This window comes from Rhinatrema bivittatum, chromosome 7 (assembly GCF_901001135.1).
Source record: "Rhinatrema bivittatum chromosome 7, aRhiBiv1.1, whole genome shotgun sequence".
NCBI classification, from domain to species: domain Eukaryota; kingdom Metazoa; phylum Chordata; class Amphibia; order Gymnophiona; family Rhinatrematidae; genus Rhinatrema; species Rhinatrema bivittatum.
Genome location: NC_042621.1, coordinates 258,108,157 through 258,125,494, shown reverse-complemented (window position 1 = coordinate 258,125,494; position 17,338 = coordinate 258,108,157). Strand labels below are relative to the sequence as shown.

Genomic DNA, 17,338 nt, shown 5'->3' with positions numbered 1-17,338 from the left:
AGGGAGAGCCAGGTGTGTTTGTGTAAGAGAGCATGTGGGAATGAGAGCCTGTGTGTATGTGAGTGAGACAGTATGTGAGAGTGAAAGCCCTGTGTGTGTGTGTGTGAATGAGACAGTATTTGAGAGAGCCAGTGTATATGTAGGAGAGAGAAACAACATGTAAAAGTGAGAGCCATGTATATGTATGAGAGAGAGATAGCATATGAGTGGGAGCCATTATGTGTGTGTGAGAGAGAGAACATACAAGAACCTGTGTATGTCAGAGAAGGTCATGTGTGAGACAGCATGTGAGAGTGGCAACCTGTATGTGAGAGAGTATGTGAGGGTGAGAATGTGTGTGTGAGAGTGAGAGAGCTAGCGGGTGAGAATGAGAGCCTGAGTGTGTGTTTGAGGGAGAAAGGGAAGAAACAAAGGAAAAAAAAAGAGACCCTGTAAGAGGAACTGGGAAAAGACCAAGAAAGGGAATGTGGGAAAAAAAGCCTGGGACCAACTGATTAGAAAAATAAGATCAGACAACAAAACTATAAAAAAATAAAAAGGTATTTTGAATTTTTAGTAATTGGCATATGCTATCTTTGGGAATGTGCATTTCATATTTCTATTTTGTTCTTTCTTCAGTATTCCACTGTTCAGAGTCTGGTTTCTCAGGCTTTCTATTTTATTTTTGTTTGCATGTTTCTGTTTCTAATCTGTAGTCCCTTATTCTGATTTATATAAGGGTCTGTCTGTGTTCTGCATGTGTAACTGAGGGAGCAGTATTTCTTCTGGCATGTAGTTTTTATGTAGGGCTTTGTAGCAGTCTGGCTTATTCTGTTAACCCCAGTAGGTGGTGTATTAGTGTTCTAGAGCATGGCATAATATTTACATTGCTGCAGTGTCATAGATAAGGCTGATGCTGTTTGAGTCCTGAGATAGTGCTGATATGGTATGGCAAGGTTCTAGGTGTCTTTTTATTTTTCTTTTTGCAGGGGTTTGTGTTACTTCTCAAAGTGTTTGACAGTGAAGAGTTTGCAGTTACTGAGATGACTGTGTCTATGGCAGAGAAGGAGAACTGAGTGAGTGTGCATGTGCATGAGAGACTGAGGAGTGAATGAAAGGAATGAGAGTGAGTGTGTGTGTGTGTGTGTGTGAGAAAGTTTGTGTGCATGCTGCTATCAATGTTCCCTCTAAGGAATGGATTGCTATGAGCATTGAGCATAAAATTCATAGGCTTTTTGCATTAAAGAAAGTAGTGCTCACAAGAAAAAGCAAAAAAAAAATGTTTGCTTATGAGCAAAACGTTTTGCACAGAGCAACCCAATCCTTAAAGGGAACATTGGCCACATCCCTCTCAGGCTCCTGTCTGTCAGCACCATATTCCACCTATTCTTCCTCTTCATCAAACAAATAAATAAAATCATCACTGTCTTCATCCAGGCTTTCCTGCAGCACTTGTGGATGCAGGAAAGTCCTTCCAAGGCTATTGGATCCAGGCCCATCAGATTCATGTTTTGTCTGTTCCCCTGCAAAAAGGTAAATTGTGCAAACTATCACTACAAATTCTTTCTAACTGCCCTTTTCTTTTCTCACCACTGAACCTTCCTTATAGGCTTGGCGAATAGCTCAATGGGCCCTACTCTATGGTCTTCTTTTACTCAACAAACTTCTAATCTAGCATTCTTTTGAGTGTCAAAACTACGATTATGCACTTTTTTATTATGGAAAGAAAGAGGACTGACAGGTAGGTGTAGCTCTTGAATGCAGGCCCTATCAGCCATTTGCACCATTGAAGATCTCTGAAAAGGTACATATGTATATTTATGTATGAACATAAGAACATAAGAAATTGCCATGCTGGGTCAGACCAAGGGTCCATCAAGCCCAGCATCCTGTTTCCAACAGAGGCCAAACCAGGCCACAAGAACCTGGCAATTACCCAAACACTAAGAAGATCCCATGCTACTGGTGCAATTAATAGCAGTGGCTATTCCCTAAGTAAACTTGATTAATAGCCGTTAATGGACTTCTCCTCCAAGAACTTATCCAAACCTATAAGTTTGTATACTTATGATATGTAACTACCTTCTATGCCGTTACAACTACTGCCAACCTTGTCGGCCTTGAGAATGTAAGGTGTCCAGCTCTCCAACCCCTCTCACAGCTGCCTCTGAAATTGTGCTGAGGTCCAACTTTTTAGCATGGTTGAATATAATCTGGCTGCCAGGCCCCTCAGTGTGGTTCTCTTTGACCTTTTCTCAGCGGTCTCACAAATTGTGACTGAGGTTTTGCACACTCCTGTTATTGTGGAAGACTGCATTTAGTCAATGGTGGATTTTCTCCATGGTCCATTCTTTCTGCTAGAATCCCACTTTGCATGACTGCTTCCCATTTGGGTGTGCTGGATCTTCATTACCTCATTCACAAGAAGGCCCATTTCCTGTAGTTGGAACTTTGGCTTCCCAAGCAGGACTCCCCTTCTTCTAGAAATGGTGCAGTTAGGAAGATAGGCTATGAGACCTGCCATTATTTACTCAAATTAGCACATTAAAGCAATGTAAATATTAGGGATGTGAATCGTTTTTCAATGATTAAAATTATCGTCCGATAATTTTAATATCGTCTTAAATCGTTAAAGAACACAATACAATAGAAATTCTAATGATTTATCGTTAAAAATCGTTAAATCGTGTTAGTGCGCACTAACTCCTGTTAGTGCGCACTAACAGAAAATGATACAATTTGACACTTTCCAGGTCAGTAAAGGTCAGTTAGGAATGAATATGTATTCCTATTGGCTGGCTGCCCTCTTATCTATTGATGTCACCAAGGTTCCCACTGAGGTGATGGTTGGGGGGATGGGAAATGGAAATGGAAACTCAGGAACAGTAACAGAAAATGATACAAATTATTGACACATTCCAGGTCAGTAAAGGTCAGTTGGAATGAATATGTATTCCTATTCGCTGGCTGCCCTCTTATCTATTGATGTTACCAAGGTTCCCACTGAGGTGATGGTTGCGGGGATGGGAAATGGAAACTGTTGGTAGTTGACAAAAAAAGTAATGTGATCAGTCAATGTGACTAGAACTTGTGCCCTATTCCTGATACCAGGGGTGTTGTGATCTTCCTGCACTCAGTGCCCTAACCCTGATACCAGGGGTGTTGTCATCTTCCTGCATGCAGTGCCCTATCCCTGATACCGGGATGTGTGCAAGAAGATCACAACACCCCCGGTAACTGGGATAGGGCACTGCATGCAGGAAGATCATAACACCCCCGGTATCAGGGATAGGGCACTGTGTGCAGGAAGATCACAACACCCCTGGTATCAGGGATAGGGCACTGCATGCAGGAAGATCACAGCACTCCTGGTATCAGGGTTAGGGCACTTTGTGCAGGAAGATCACAACACTCCTGGTATTAGGGATAGGGCACTTTGTGCAGGAAGATCACAACACCCCTGGTATCAGGGTTAGGGCACTTTGTGCAGGAAGATCACAACACCCCTGGTATCAGGGTTAGGGCACTGTGTGCAGGAAGATCACAACACTCCTGGTATTAATAGGGATAGGGCACTGCATGCAGGAAGATCACAACACCCCTGGTATCAGGGTTAGGGCACTGTGTGCAGGAAGATCACAGCACCCCTGGTATCAGGGTTAGGGCACTGCATGCAGGAAGATCACAACACCCCTGGTATCAGGGTTAGGGCACTGTGTGCAGGAAGATCACAACACTCCTGGTATTAATAGGGATATGGCACTGAGTGCAGGAAGATCACAACACCCCTGGTATCAGGGATAGGGCACTGTGTGCAGGAAGATCACAACACCCCTGGTATCAGGGTTAGGGCACAAGGTCTAGTCACATTGACTGATCACATTACTTTTTTTGTCAAGCTACCGACTGTTTCCATTTCCCATCCCCCATATATTGTTAGTGGGAACCTTGGTAACATGAATAAATAAGAGGGTAGCCAATAGGAATACATATTCATTCCTAAACTGACCTTAACTGACCTGAAAAGTGTCAAATTGTATCATTTTCTGTTAGTGCGCACTAACAATGGTTAGTGCGCACTAACTCCCGGAAAAAACGATTTTTTAACTAAAAAATCGTGCCAAACACGATTTTCTTCTCCTGCCAGATGATTTTGATCATTAAGACGATAGGGCACACGATTCACACCTCTAGTAAATATGTATATAAAGGGGCAGGATTTAAACACATAAAAAGTATGTGTGTACTTTTACAAAATATATAGTAAATTTTCATATGGAACCTATATACATATTTATTCCCTGTATGCTTGTACAGTGTCTTTAAAGTAGCAGTGTATGCGTAAATTGTTCTTATATAAAGTAGCTCCTTAATAGGGTTAGCAGATGGCTCCAGGTCATAAGGGATAGGCAGAGCCAGTCTTGGTTTTATCACCATTACATTCAATGAGGGTAATACCAGAACTGGCTCGGCCTGTCCCAGAAGACTTGGAGCCATCTGCTAATCTTAAGGAAAGCAAGGCATGTGTGGATGAATAATTATCTGAAGCCTTGTTCTTTCTTTTATTGACCTTAGATTTTATTCTCTATAACTGGTTTTAAATCATAGAGGGAGAGACCCTTCATTCACTTATGAATAATCTATTTGGGTACCATATGGGTCCTGTGTTTTATAAGACCTCTGTATGTTAGTTTCTACAGGGTCTCATTTGCTATATCTACCCTACAATTTCCATTTAGTGTAATTGAGGTCTGGATGAGAAGCAGTTGAGGGAACTGACAGTTTTGGTCCCACTTCAGGTGATGCACTCAAGTTCTGAAAGCTTGCTTTGTCTGGGTCCTTCTAAATTATAAGTGGTACAAGTGGGTGAGAGAATAAGGTAATTTAAACATCAAGGAGTCCCTGATAGTGCACAATTGGTAGCATTAATGAGAGAGCCCTCAAATATTCCTTTAGCCTACATGTCTAGTAGAAGACAGGGGCCCAGGGAAACCTGTGTTCTGGCAGGCAGACCTCCAATGCTATGTGGTTCTTTCAGAGATATGTGTGGGCATGGCAGTGCAGGGATTTGCAGCTGAATGCTGGGAGCCTTGTGGAGATAAACTGGCTCCTACCATGGAGGAGAGCTGGTGTAAAGAAGGAGAAGGTTAGGATGGGTCTTGTAGTAACATGATATACTTGTAGTACTTCAGGTTGGTCTTCATCACAATGGAATAAGACTAACCTTGTTCCCTATTAATTTAATTGACATTACCAGCTTTTGGGAGATGGAAGTGAATGATTAGAACTTGATGCAGACAGATTTTGTTGAAAGGAGCTCCTATCTGCATATCTATATAACATTTCTTCTCTGTTGGAAGGTTTTCTGTTGATGAAAGGGTCACTAAATGTCTGCCCTTTGTCTCTCTATTGAGTGATATTAGTGAAGCAGACAAGATGTTTCCCTCTATAGGCTATACCAGTGTTTGTAGTTTTGCTGCACTCACACCTCAGGCACTTTGAGGTGGTAAGACCTAAGTGATGACTTACAGCTTGGATGTTTTGTGCCCATTACAGCAAGGACAATTGGGGGAATTAAGTTTAGAATGCAGACACCCGTAACCTAGAGTTAAATAGAGGTAGCTGTAAGGGTAGATGAGTGGAGAATGAAGGTTATAAGACTGCCACATGGCTAGCTACATGCATGCCAGTATGTGGGTGTGAACATGAGTGCAGTAGTCTGTCCTGAAAGGGACTAGAATCTGGGAGGACAAGATCCTTAGCATGCAAAAGAAAGAGACACAGATTATAAATTTCAAATAAAATTTTATAAAAATATTTTAATGTTTTAACTATAAAGTATTTTACAATATATAAAAAGGGGAAACTAGGGATTACAATATTTACATAAATGAACAGAGCCCAGTAACCTCTGGAGACAAGGTTCTGATTGGCCTCAAGGGCTGGGGGTTTTGGCAGTCACCTTTTGCCTACCTACGTAAGAGTGGCTGTGAAGCCTTCTTGAGCCTGGGCTGTCACAGTTTTGCCTGTTTCACAGGCTCTCTGTGCCCTGGTTCAGCCTGTTATGCAGCCTTCCCTCCACCAAGGGTCCTCAGCAAGCCCCACTTCCAGCCTTGCCAAGCTCCTCCTTGCTGCTCACACCACATCCAAGCTCCAGATTCATTTAACCCTACCTTGCCAGAAACTCAGTGCCTCTTCATGGAGTCATCCTTGGTTCTCTGACCTGGCTGCTCTTACTTTGCTCCATGCTTTGTGGCCTCCAGGACTTCTCTTATCGTATACCTTGTCTTGCAGCTATCTAGGCCTCTCCTTGCCTTATGACCTCTGGAACTTCTGTTATCTTGTGCCTTGTCTCATGACCTATCTAAGCTTTACCTTGTCTTGTGGCCTCCAGGCCTGCTTTTACCTTAGGCCTTACTCTGTGGCCTGTTCAGGTCTTATCTTGCCTTGTGGTCTCCAGGCCTGCTCTTACATTAGGCCTTGCTCTGTGGCCTACTCAGGCCTCTCCTGGCCTAGTGGCCTCTGGGCTTTATGCTTAGTGGCCTACAGGCCTTCTGTACTACTGCCTTTAGGCCTCAGTGTTCTCTGTTCTATGTTGTCTTTGTCTAGTCATGTTCTTGCCTGAGCTTGTCATGGCCTGCCCAGTCTAATTGCTAGTTTCCATTCCCTGCTTGCCTTTGCCTTGTCTTGCCCCAATCTGTATCTAGTTTCTGTCCCTGCTCAGTATCCTGTCCAAACCTGCGTCGTATCCATTTCCAGTCCCTTGTCTGAATCCTGTCTAACCTGTATCTGTATCCAGTCCCGGTCCCTGTTCAGTATCTTGCCCAGTCTGGGTCAGTATCAAGCCCTGCCTTTCTCAGTACCTTGCTACCCTCCTACTCTAGTGTCCAGTCCTTGTCCAGTTGGCCTAGTCTCGTCCTGGCTTGCCCAGCCTGTCCAGCTGGTCCAGTTCTAGCCAAGCCCTACCAGCCCCCAGAACACAAAGGCTCAACCTGTGTGGGAGGAGGGCTGACTAGGAAGAAGACCAGACCAGCTTCCAGTCTTGACCAGCCATAATGTTCTCCTACTGAAGCCAAGCCCTACCAGCCTCTAGAACCCAAGGGCTTAAACTGCAGGGGAGGGGGCTGGCTAGGTGGCAAACCAGCCTTTGTCCTGTCTTGCACCATACCTGTGGGGTGTATCCTGATCCCTGCCGGGCACCCCATGACATTGGCAAAGCACTCCACCACATCCACTAACCTCCCAGTCAATATACAGCCTGCAGACACCCTCCCCTATTCTTGGGACTACTTCTCGATAACTGCTAGATACTAGGCCTCAGGGTTAAAATCAGGTGCTCTAGCCACAGAGCCTCTCTCTGCAATTATGAGGTGCAGGCCTGAATCTGGGAGAAGCTGCCTAGCAAGCTGCCAGCCTCCCTCACCCAGCAATGGTGGGACAGCGTCAGGACCTACATCCAGAGGAGTTGGGACAAAACAGGGAAGAGGCCTTACCAGGGAGTGGAAAGGAAGTGGTGCCTAAACAGGCTGAGACCCGGGGCCACCAATTGGGTTCTGTGCTTTGCAGCTGCAGGGTCCGGTGGTGTTGGTGGCTGCCGGTCACCTGAAGCTGGCACAGCTGCTGCTGTAGCAGGAAGGGCCAGGCATTCTTCCTCTTCATCCATCTGGTGTTCTTGGTCTTCATCCATCTCCTCCTTCTTTGAACTGGTGGTCTCTGGGCAGAGACAAAAATGTGGGTCAAGTATGGTATGATGTGCTGAAGCATAGAAACAGAGAACATTGCATTTATTGGAGAGATAGAGTCAATGGAACGTGATCCTATCTGTGGGACACCCATCTATTATGGGGGTTGTAAGAGGTTCCCAGAGATATATAGACATCTGAACAATGGTCTTATACAGCATTGTCTTTTACAGCATGGTGACTTGGGGATAGGGAGTTATGTGTTTGAGTGTGCCTTGGATTTCAAGCTGTCAATGGCCAATGATGCAGCAGCAAGTCAATGGGTTCTTGCTGGAAGGGAGGCAGTGACAATCCCTGGTAAAGGTGTAAGGACTAGGTTCTAACACTTTTTTTACTTCAATAGTAGGCCTGTGAGTGCATTAAAATCTCTCTTAGCACTGCCAACTGCTTGGGCTTTATACCTGGTAGAGACCAGTTGGCGTGCATTGTTTAATGCTGGGCCAATATTATGGCATGCTCTGCCAGAGCCTTTACAATCTCTGGAAGATGTAGTAAGGTTTCATAAACAACTGAAAGGCCATTTATTTACAGAGCCCTTTGGTAGTTGTTAGTTGGACTTCACAGAACATTGAGAAATGGAACTAGAGTCAGGCAGGCTAAGTATCTGTTTGTCATATGTTTAGGTCAGATTTGATATGTTTTATCTTGATGTTTTATGTATTTTATTGTGAGCCACTTAGCACATTTTGTTATATGTGGAAAATAAAAACATTTAATAAATAAATAAAAAAGTACTGCAACATGACAGTGCTGCCCATGACCCTAGGATTTTATTAGGGGTGTGCAGGGATAAAAAAAATTGTTTTCATTTTTTGGTTCATTTTTGAGAATTTTTTTCCATGAATTTTGATTCATTTCATTTGTGTGAAAAAAATAAATTAAACATAAAAAAAAGGAGGCTCCCACCTGGAAAAATGCCAGGGCCAGGCTCCCCACATCCCACTTGTCCAGTCCAGTGGGGATCTGCCTGCGAGGCCTAGGCGCAGGCTGATGCTTCAGCCTTGCGTAGGTCAAGCACGTGGTAGGTCACCGCCAACTTGATCTCAGCCTATACAAGGCTGATGCCTCGGCCTCAACTGGAGCCCAGGTCCAGGCCCAGGTCTGACGCCGGAGCCCAGCTCAGAGGGCAGGTTCTGACACCTGGGCCCAGGCTTGATGCATGGCCCAGACCAGAGGCTGGGTCCTGATGCCTGGCCTCAACCTAGGCCAGTGCCCAGGCCCAGGTCCGACACCGCAACCCTGTCCCGGAGGTCAGGTCCTGATGCCAGGGCCTCAATCTGGACCCATGCCCGATACCAGGGCCTCAACCTGGACCCAGACCCAAGCCAGGTCCCAGTTAGATTTGAGATCCAGTGCTGGGGCCTGGCTCAATTTCAGACCCAATGCCGGAGTGTGGCCCGGACCCAGGACTGATGCTGGTGCCTGGTCCAGACCCAGGCCCAACACCTGGGACTCAATCTAGCTGGGGCCCAGGCCAAGGCCCATTGCCATGGTCTGGAGGCCAGGGTCTCGATCCAGACCTAGGCTCAGTGCTGGGACCTGGCCTCAGCCTAGGGTCAAGCCTAGGCCAAGAGCCCAGGCCTCACAACTCCAACAATGGCATCCTTTATTCATAAACTGTTGCCATCTGCTGCAGTCGCGCCAGAGTTAACTCCTGCACATTTACTCTAGCAGATGGCACCATTTTGAATTATGGAATTGTACAGTAATGCATACATCAAAATAGCACTGTCTGCTGAGGTAAATGCATAAGAATTAATTAACTCCAGCATGACCACAGCAGACGGCAACAGTTTATGAAGAAAGAAAAAAGAAGAGGATGCCATCATCAGAGCTGTGAGGCCTGGGGTCAGGGCCTGGGACTGACCCTAGGCTAAGGCTCAGGCATGGGGGCCCAGCCTCTAGGCAGGTCCTGGCATTGGGCCTGGTCCAGACCGAGGCCCAGGCATTGGGACCTAGCCTCTGTACTGGGCTGCAGCATAGGGCCTGCACACTGTCCTAGGCTAAGGCACAGGCATTGCGATCCAGGCTCTGGGTCCTAGGCTGGGGGTTGGGTTCTGGTGTCAGGCCTGGGATGAGGCCCCGGCATCTAGCCTGGGTCCAGGTCAAGACCCTGGCATCAAGACCAAGCTTGGTGGCTTCTTCAGATACCCAATGGATCAGGTAAGGGAACGTTTTTGGGAGTTGGGCTTGGGACTGAGACTAGGCCATGGCCCCTGCTTTGGGCCACAGCCTATGCCCTAGGTGAGGCACCAGCCTTGGACCTGGGCCTAGACCTCATGCATTCTTTTTAAAGAAATATACAGGCCGATACAGTACAGTGCGCTCCGACAGAGCGCACTGTTAGCCTGCTATTGTACGCGCGTTTTCCCTTACCCCTTATTCAGTAAGGGGAGGAAAATGCGCGTCCAACCCGCGGCACCTAATAGCGCTCTCAACATGCAAATGCATGTTGATGGCCCTATTAGGTATGCGCGCGGGATACAGAAAGTAAAATATGCAGCCAAGCCGCACATTTTACTTTCAGAAATTAGCGCCGACCCAAAGGTCGGCGCTAATTTCTTCCGGCACCGGGAAAGTGCACAGAAAAGCAGTAAAAACTGCTTTTCTCTGCACCCTCCGATTTAATATCATGGTGATACAGCATGGTGACTTGGGGATAGGGAGTTATGTATTGGAGTGTGCCTTGGATTTCAAGCTGTCATGGTGATATTAAGTCGGAGGTCCCGAAGAGTAAAAAAAGTAAAAAAATAAATAAATAAATAAATTTGAATTCGGCCTGCGGCTGTTGGGCCGAAAACCGGATGCTCAATTTTGCCGGCGTCCGGTTTCCGAGCCCGTAGCTGTCAGTGGGCTCGAGAACCGACGCCAGCAAAATTGAGCGTCGGCTGTCAAACCCGCTGACAGCCGCTGCTCCTGTCAAAAAGGAGGCGCTAGGGACGCGCTAGTGTCCCTAGCGCCTCCTTTTCCCCATTTCTACCGCGCCGCCTAATTTGCATTGTGAATCGCGCGCACCGGCGAGGGGCCGGTGTGCGCGCCGGGAGAGCGGGCGTTCATCCGCTCTCTCGCGGATTTTACTGTATTGGCCCGACTATAAATAAAGTTTATTTCATTTGAGGGGCCCTCAATTCATTTTGGACCCCCGAATGAAACAAATTGCCCTTATTCATTGCGTTTTGTACATTCGTTTGAAATGTATGCAAATCCCTATATTTTAGAAATAAAACTTTAATGTGCATAGGGATTCTAGCAGCTATAAAACAGAGTCTTGTTGATTGCAGGGCAATAGTAGGGCTTGTGATGGAAACAGAAAATAAACTGAAAAAGTTGGCATGTCTCTAATGGCATCCTCCTGCCTGAAATGCAAATGGTCTAGCCACTCCTTCTCTTTGCTACGCAGCTCCAGGCCTTCTTGATGTTTTCAATCTATACAGAGAGACTAGGAATAAAATGCCTTTAGTTAGATATTGCAGGTTCTATGACCTCATTGCTATAATTTTTCCCTAAAACCCATTGACACTGTTTTCCTGTCTACTCACTGTCTCTTTGTGCATCAATATATGTTGTTTAGCATATGCCCCACCTCTTTCTCTACTCCTCCAAACCCCTCCCCTACCCCTACCCCCCCATACCATACCCAACCCCCATCCACCTTACTATTTCATACAATATATGTACCTCATAGGATTAGGAGTCTCCACAATTAAGTTCTTGTTGCAGGCCCTGCCAAGACTGGTGCAGCAATGCATTGTTCCTTTAGACCCCCCACAGATGGGGAAAAGCTGGTACTTGTTGGCTGCCACCAGAGATGCCAGTCTGGCCACATCTCTAATGGTAAAGTTTGGTTGTTTTGCTGGGGGTGGGGAGTGGGGGTTGCCATATCGGACTGACCCTGCCCCAGCAAAACCAGAAATGCACACATGTATATGAAAATGTATGTTCATACTAAAGCTTTTGAGCACATGTGAAGTTGTGTGTGAGCAGAAAAGTACACACATAGTTTTGGGGGCATGGATATGTGTATTTTAGAAACTGCACAGATGAATTTGTATGCATTATGCTTTCGCACAATATGATATTGCCCCCTCATTTAACTAAATCCCACCCCTCCCAAACATTTGTATTTGCACCGGGCTTTACAGTTTTTTCGCATGTGTAATGGCATTAATGCACATGTTAACGCATTATCGCATGCGTTAAAGCCATAGCACATTTTGATGAATGACCCGGTAAGCTTGCTAAAATGCCCTAATGTTCATAGTGTCATTTAGATCACTTTTCTGCAGAAGAATTTTAGAACTGCATTTTGGCCATGGGGTGGGGAGGGGGAGAGAGTGAGAGAGCTAGGGTGAGAGAACATAGTAGAAATTTCATCTTTTTGAGACTTTCCTCACTCCAAATGACATCAAACCTTCTCAAGATGTACTGTGCTGTTCAGATGTCTCACTCTACATGCGAAAGTGACCCCTAAACCCTAAACCATCACTAATACCTCACCTCGACCTATTAGATGGCCCTCCTATAGAGATATAAATACTTCCCTACTATGCATGCCTTGTAGATAGTATTTCTCTCTCTCTCTCCCCCTCTCTCTCTTTCTCTCTCTCTCTCCCTCCCTCCCCTTAGCACAGGATGCAAAAATAGGGATAGCATGGTAATTTAATTTCACCTCTTTTTGTTATCAATGCATTCATCAACACTTTTTGATGAATCCAGCTATTTGTGTTTTCCACTGCAAAGCATTCTGAGAGGCCTGACTTTCTATGACAAGTACAGTTGCTTACCTGTAACAGATGTTCTCTGTAGACAGCAAGTCAAATCATCCATCAAGCGCCAATACAGAATTGCTCTCAGAGTCTTTCTGAGCATGCAGAGCAATCTTGATTACAGATGTCTCCTATCAAGCATGGGGAGCACTTCTAGGGACAATCTGTTCCCAAGGGACTTGGTCCAAAGAGGATCATATAAATGTCTTGGAGTTAAGAGCCATACTTCAAAGCCCTTCAAGCATGTAAACCCTTTATAAAAGGAAAAGCATTTCAGATCCAAACCGACAACATAGTAGCAATGTACTACATAAAACACAAGGAGGGAGAGGTTCACTAACACTTGCCACGAGGCAAGTGAGATTTGGAATTGGGAAATAAAAGAAAAATGTATCTCAGTGCCATCCAGCTTCCAGACAAACTTCATGTTATAATGGATACATTGAATTGTCACCTTCAACCTCATGAATAGTCTTGTCACCCGGAGGTCCTGCAGTCTCCATTACTGCATAGAAGAGGATTCTTGCAGGGATAGTAGCTTTGACCAGGTTATTTAAATAAAGGTTTCAACTCTCCCTCCATCCTTTCTTCAAATGGGTATTATTTACTTTAAATTCAACAAAATACAAAACTTCTTCATGCAAGCCTCAGCTTGAGAGTCTCATGGAGAAAGCAAAGATGCTTATGTGCAACAGGTATTCTCCAGACAGGAGGTTAAATCAGCCACACAATTCCATCCTCCTCCCCCTCCCCCATAGAGTTGAAGCTTGCTTGGGAAAAAATTGAGAACACTTGCATAAGGTAACTGCGCAGGAACTCCTGCACATGCTATTAAAGGCTTGTCTTTGTGAGATCTGAGAAAAATATTTCAGTGCCAGTGCTTTTGGATGATGTCACCTACATGTGTGGCTTAATTTGATCCTGTTGTCATGAAGAAAAGCAGGTTTGAGGGACTATGGGTTATAGAATGCTTTAGAATGAGATTTAAACTACCAAACTAGAGAAAAATGATTAGGTGTTAACATGATCATCTAATCAGGAGTTTAATCACGTGTATATGAATAGCTATGTACAGAGGTTAGGCTACTACAATTTTTCTATTTGGTCTTCTCCATGGTCACTTGTCACTCACTTTCTGGATCTTGCCAATCTGGTCAGATAGCGTATCTAACAGGCGAGTTTTCATAAAATCCATTACTTTGGCTACATGGCCATCAATGTAGTAACTGGAACAGAAAAAAAATGAAATCAGTTGGGATCTACAATGATCCCTGCAGAATGTTACTGTAATTTTCTGTTAACTTCCAAGATTTCAAGTCGGTCTTATTTTATTATACATAATCAATACAAACCGCACAGATGAAAAAATTTGAAACAACCAAAAACTTACAAATTTCACCAAAAACGCACCAAGAAACTGTATGAAAGATTTGTTTATAAGTACTTTTAATTGCACTAAAAAAGAGGAAAAGTTATTTCAAATAAGAGTGACTGATGATTAAAATTTGATAATCCCTTGTTTTGAGAATTCACTATAGGCCGAATTTTCAAAAGGCCGCACGCATAAAAATCGGCACTTACACATGTGGTTGGGCCTTGTGCGCACCGCGCGTATTTTCAAAAGGACCCGGTCATGCGCGTAAGTGCCGATGCGCTCACAAGCGCTGGGCCTGAAAAAGGGGCGGGGCAGGTCGGAGATTGGCTGGGACAGCGGGAGGAGCAGTAAGTGGAAAAATAAAAAATTTTCAGGTAGGTAGGGGTCGGGGTGGAGAGGAGAAAGGGAAGGAAGGTTAGGCAGGAGGGTAGGGAAGTTCCCTACCAGTCCGCTCCGTAATTGGAGTGGACTGGGAGGGAACGGGGGAAAGCCCGATTGCATCGCTACGTGTAATTTGATAAAATTCACCCCCTTGTGCGCGCCGCCCGCACATGAGCATGCGACGAACAGATTTTATAACGTGTGTGCCAGTGCGCATGTTATAAAATTTGCGCGTCCATGCGTGCACGCTGGGAATTGCGCGCACATGGACGCACACGCACATGTTTTAAAATCTACCCTGTGTTTCTAAGTGGTGTCTCTTGGCATATATTATGATAAATGAGATACCTTTTGGTATCCTTGTGTGTTTTTTGATGAAATTTGTAAGTGTTTATGTTATTTTAGGCACTACAGTGAAGACAGTGCAGACATTAATCATTTTTATTTGATTTTAAGAACATAAGAATATACAAAATGCCATGCTGGATCAGACCAATGATTCATAGAGTCCAACTTCCTGTCTCTGGCAGTGGATAGTCTGGGTCACCTGGAAATACCCCAGAAATTAAGAGGTGGACAAACCAAAGTTTATCTGGATGCTAATTATTTATGGACCTGTCCTCCAGAAATATGTCCAAACATTTTTTAAACTTTGTTCCAACCTTAACCACTTCCCTATGCTGAAACATGTTAGTTTTTTCCCATTAAGCCATGGTTATCTCTATATATACAACTCTAGTTTCTATCATTTTGCTCTGTACTGACATTAAGCTTACTCGTCTGTAGTTTTCTGGTTCACCCTGGACCCCTTTCCAAAAACGGGCATTCCACTGGCTACTCTCTATTCTTCAGGTACAGAGGCAAGTTTTAATGATATCTTATAGATTGTATATTGAATATTTTTAAAAATTGCAAAGTCCAAACTCAATAACCCTATGTTGACAAAATGCTCTGAAAGCCCTTAAGTATATTTCACAATTAAACTATGCTTTTGAAGAATACCCAGATTATTCTGGGAGCAAATATTTAATGTTGAAAATAATAAATCAATAATTTTATCTAGATTTTAGTCAAAACTGATTTTAGTCAAAACTGCCTCCAACACTGATATTTACATTATTTTTTCATGACTTCAGTGGAAATAAGTATAGCATTTCAGCTTCATATGTAATCTTTAGTGCCAGCAGTTTTCACTGTAACATAGAATTTTTATTTTGTATTAAAATCAGGTAATCCAATGACTTGTTTGTGATTTGTGTACATCTGAAAAATATCTGTCTGTGAGAAGTGAACTGGTATATGAAAGAGACAGCTACAGATACAGCTGGTAGCAAAATTTCCTAATGTTTATCTTGGACATTTTTAGATAGAAAAGTCATACAATTGATTTTTTTAAACTCCTTCATCCCTGAGTATACTAAGAGTAAGCAAGTGGCTCCAGTCATCAGAGGCAGGCTGAGTCGGTCTGGTTTTCAATTGCTATTTCAATACATACATTGATATAAGATCCAATATATGAAAAATCTGTCATACAAGCGCAGGGTATGAGAATGCCTTTGATAAATCAGACCCATAATTAAATTTTATAAGGGATATTAGAACTGCAAGTACCACATGTAATGGAATCAAACAAAAATTAACTCATCTTTTAACTGATGCTGTGATATCATCTGCTAACCCCAAGTCTGTCCATATAGGGGTCATTTTCAGAAAGCCTGCATAGCTGCAAAGTATGCAGGTGCTTTGTACCTTTGACCTTGTAGCTATTATTCAAAGAAAAACTACATGGATAGTTTGCCTTTGAAAACTGCCTAAGGGTACAAACTATCCATGAACTTTGCACCTGATTTTTCAGTGGGCAAGAATTTGCCAGGAAATAATGGGGTCTATATATTCAAAGGTCTGGCTGGCTAATTTTGGGACTTAGCTGGACAATCCTGGGGTTGTAAATAACCTGCATTTTGGAGCGGATAATTTATAGTCTGAAAAGCCTACCATGTTAAATATTGATTTGGATAAAAAAGAGATGGTGCAGAGATATTTTGGGTGCAGGGCTTCAACTTAGCCTGATATTGAATGCTACCTGGTTAAGTTCAGCCAGGTAAGTCTGGCCATGGAGAACATGTCTAAAATTATTTGAGTAGGTTTACTCATAAAATATTAAACTTAACTGGCAGATTCAGCAGGACTTGCTTGCAGCTCAAAATCCTGGCTAGAGTAAATTCCCCCTCAAAAAAGGCACAACCTGTAGCGGATCTCCCCAAAATATATTTTTTTAAGAGTTGCACTGATAGCAGCTCAATCTCCCCTTCCCCCAAGTTAAAAAAAGGTTGCAGCTATAGCAGCCCAATACCCTGCCCCACATCTCAAAATAATTAAAAAAATGGACTAAGCAGCTTGAACCTTCCTGCCTGCCCTCGCCCCCCAATTTTTTTTTTTTTAATGTGTGGTGAGCATTCCAATCTCCCAAATTTTAAAAAATATTTTGGACTATGGAGGTCATTTTCAAAAGCAATCGCATGCGAAAAGGGACTTTTCGTGTGTGATCACTAAATGGCGGCGGAGTCGGGTCGGAGTCGGCCCCGGAAGAGGAGAAGTCAGGGCGGCACCGGGGCCGACTCTGCTGAGACATCGCTGCAGCGAAAGGTAAGGACCCTTATGCTGCCAGTTTCGCGCCAAATAGTTCTTGTGGTGGTGTGATGGCTGCCAGCTTTCGCAGGCCCGCCCCCCATTCCCGCCTGTGTTAGTAGACCAGTCTATTCTTCTGTCCCCTTCTTCAGGAAGTGTGTCACCAAGCTGACCCAAACCCCCCAAATCTCCCAGTAGCCCAGCGAGAGGCAAGTATCTAAAGGCTGGTACAGTTGACAGGTACTGGCACTTATATATTCATTTATTCACTGTACTCTCTCCACGACTGGTGCCTTAACTGACAGCTGACTGATCTCTATTCAAAATTCAGTTCTGAACATATTTTTAAATGGACTGAGTGAAGATTATTTTCAGAAAGGCCAATTTCCATGAGTAAATTGATACATACAGAAATGGCTTCAAAAATTGCACTCATATCAGTTTTGTATCAGAATTACTAAGAAAAA

The 17,338-nt window shown here is 44.0% G+C and overlaps 1 protein-coding gene across 3 annotated transcripts in view; it reads right to left on the bottom strand.

Annotated features, from left to right (window-relative positions):
* HPSE2 (heparanase 2 (inactive)) overlaps positions 1–17,338 on the bottom strand; it is a 1,066,536-nt gene that overhangs the window by 240,264 nt on the left and 808,934 nt on the right. For all 3 annotated transcript variants that reach the window (XM_029610101.1, XM_029610102.1, XM_029610103.1), the window contains one exon: positions 13,620–13,713. In XM_029610101.1, the coding sequence (XP_029465961.1) occupies positions 13,620–13,713 (94 nt within the window). The remainder of the gene's footprint in view (positions 1–13,619; positions 13,714–17,338) is intronic.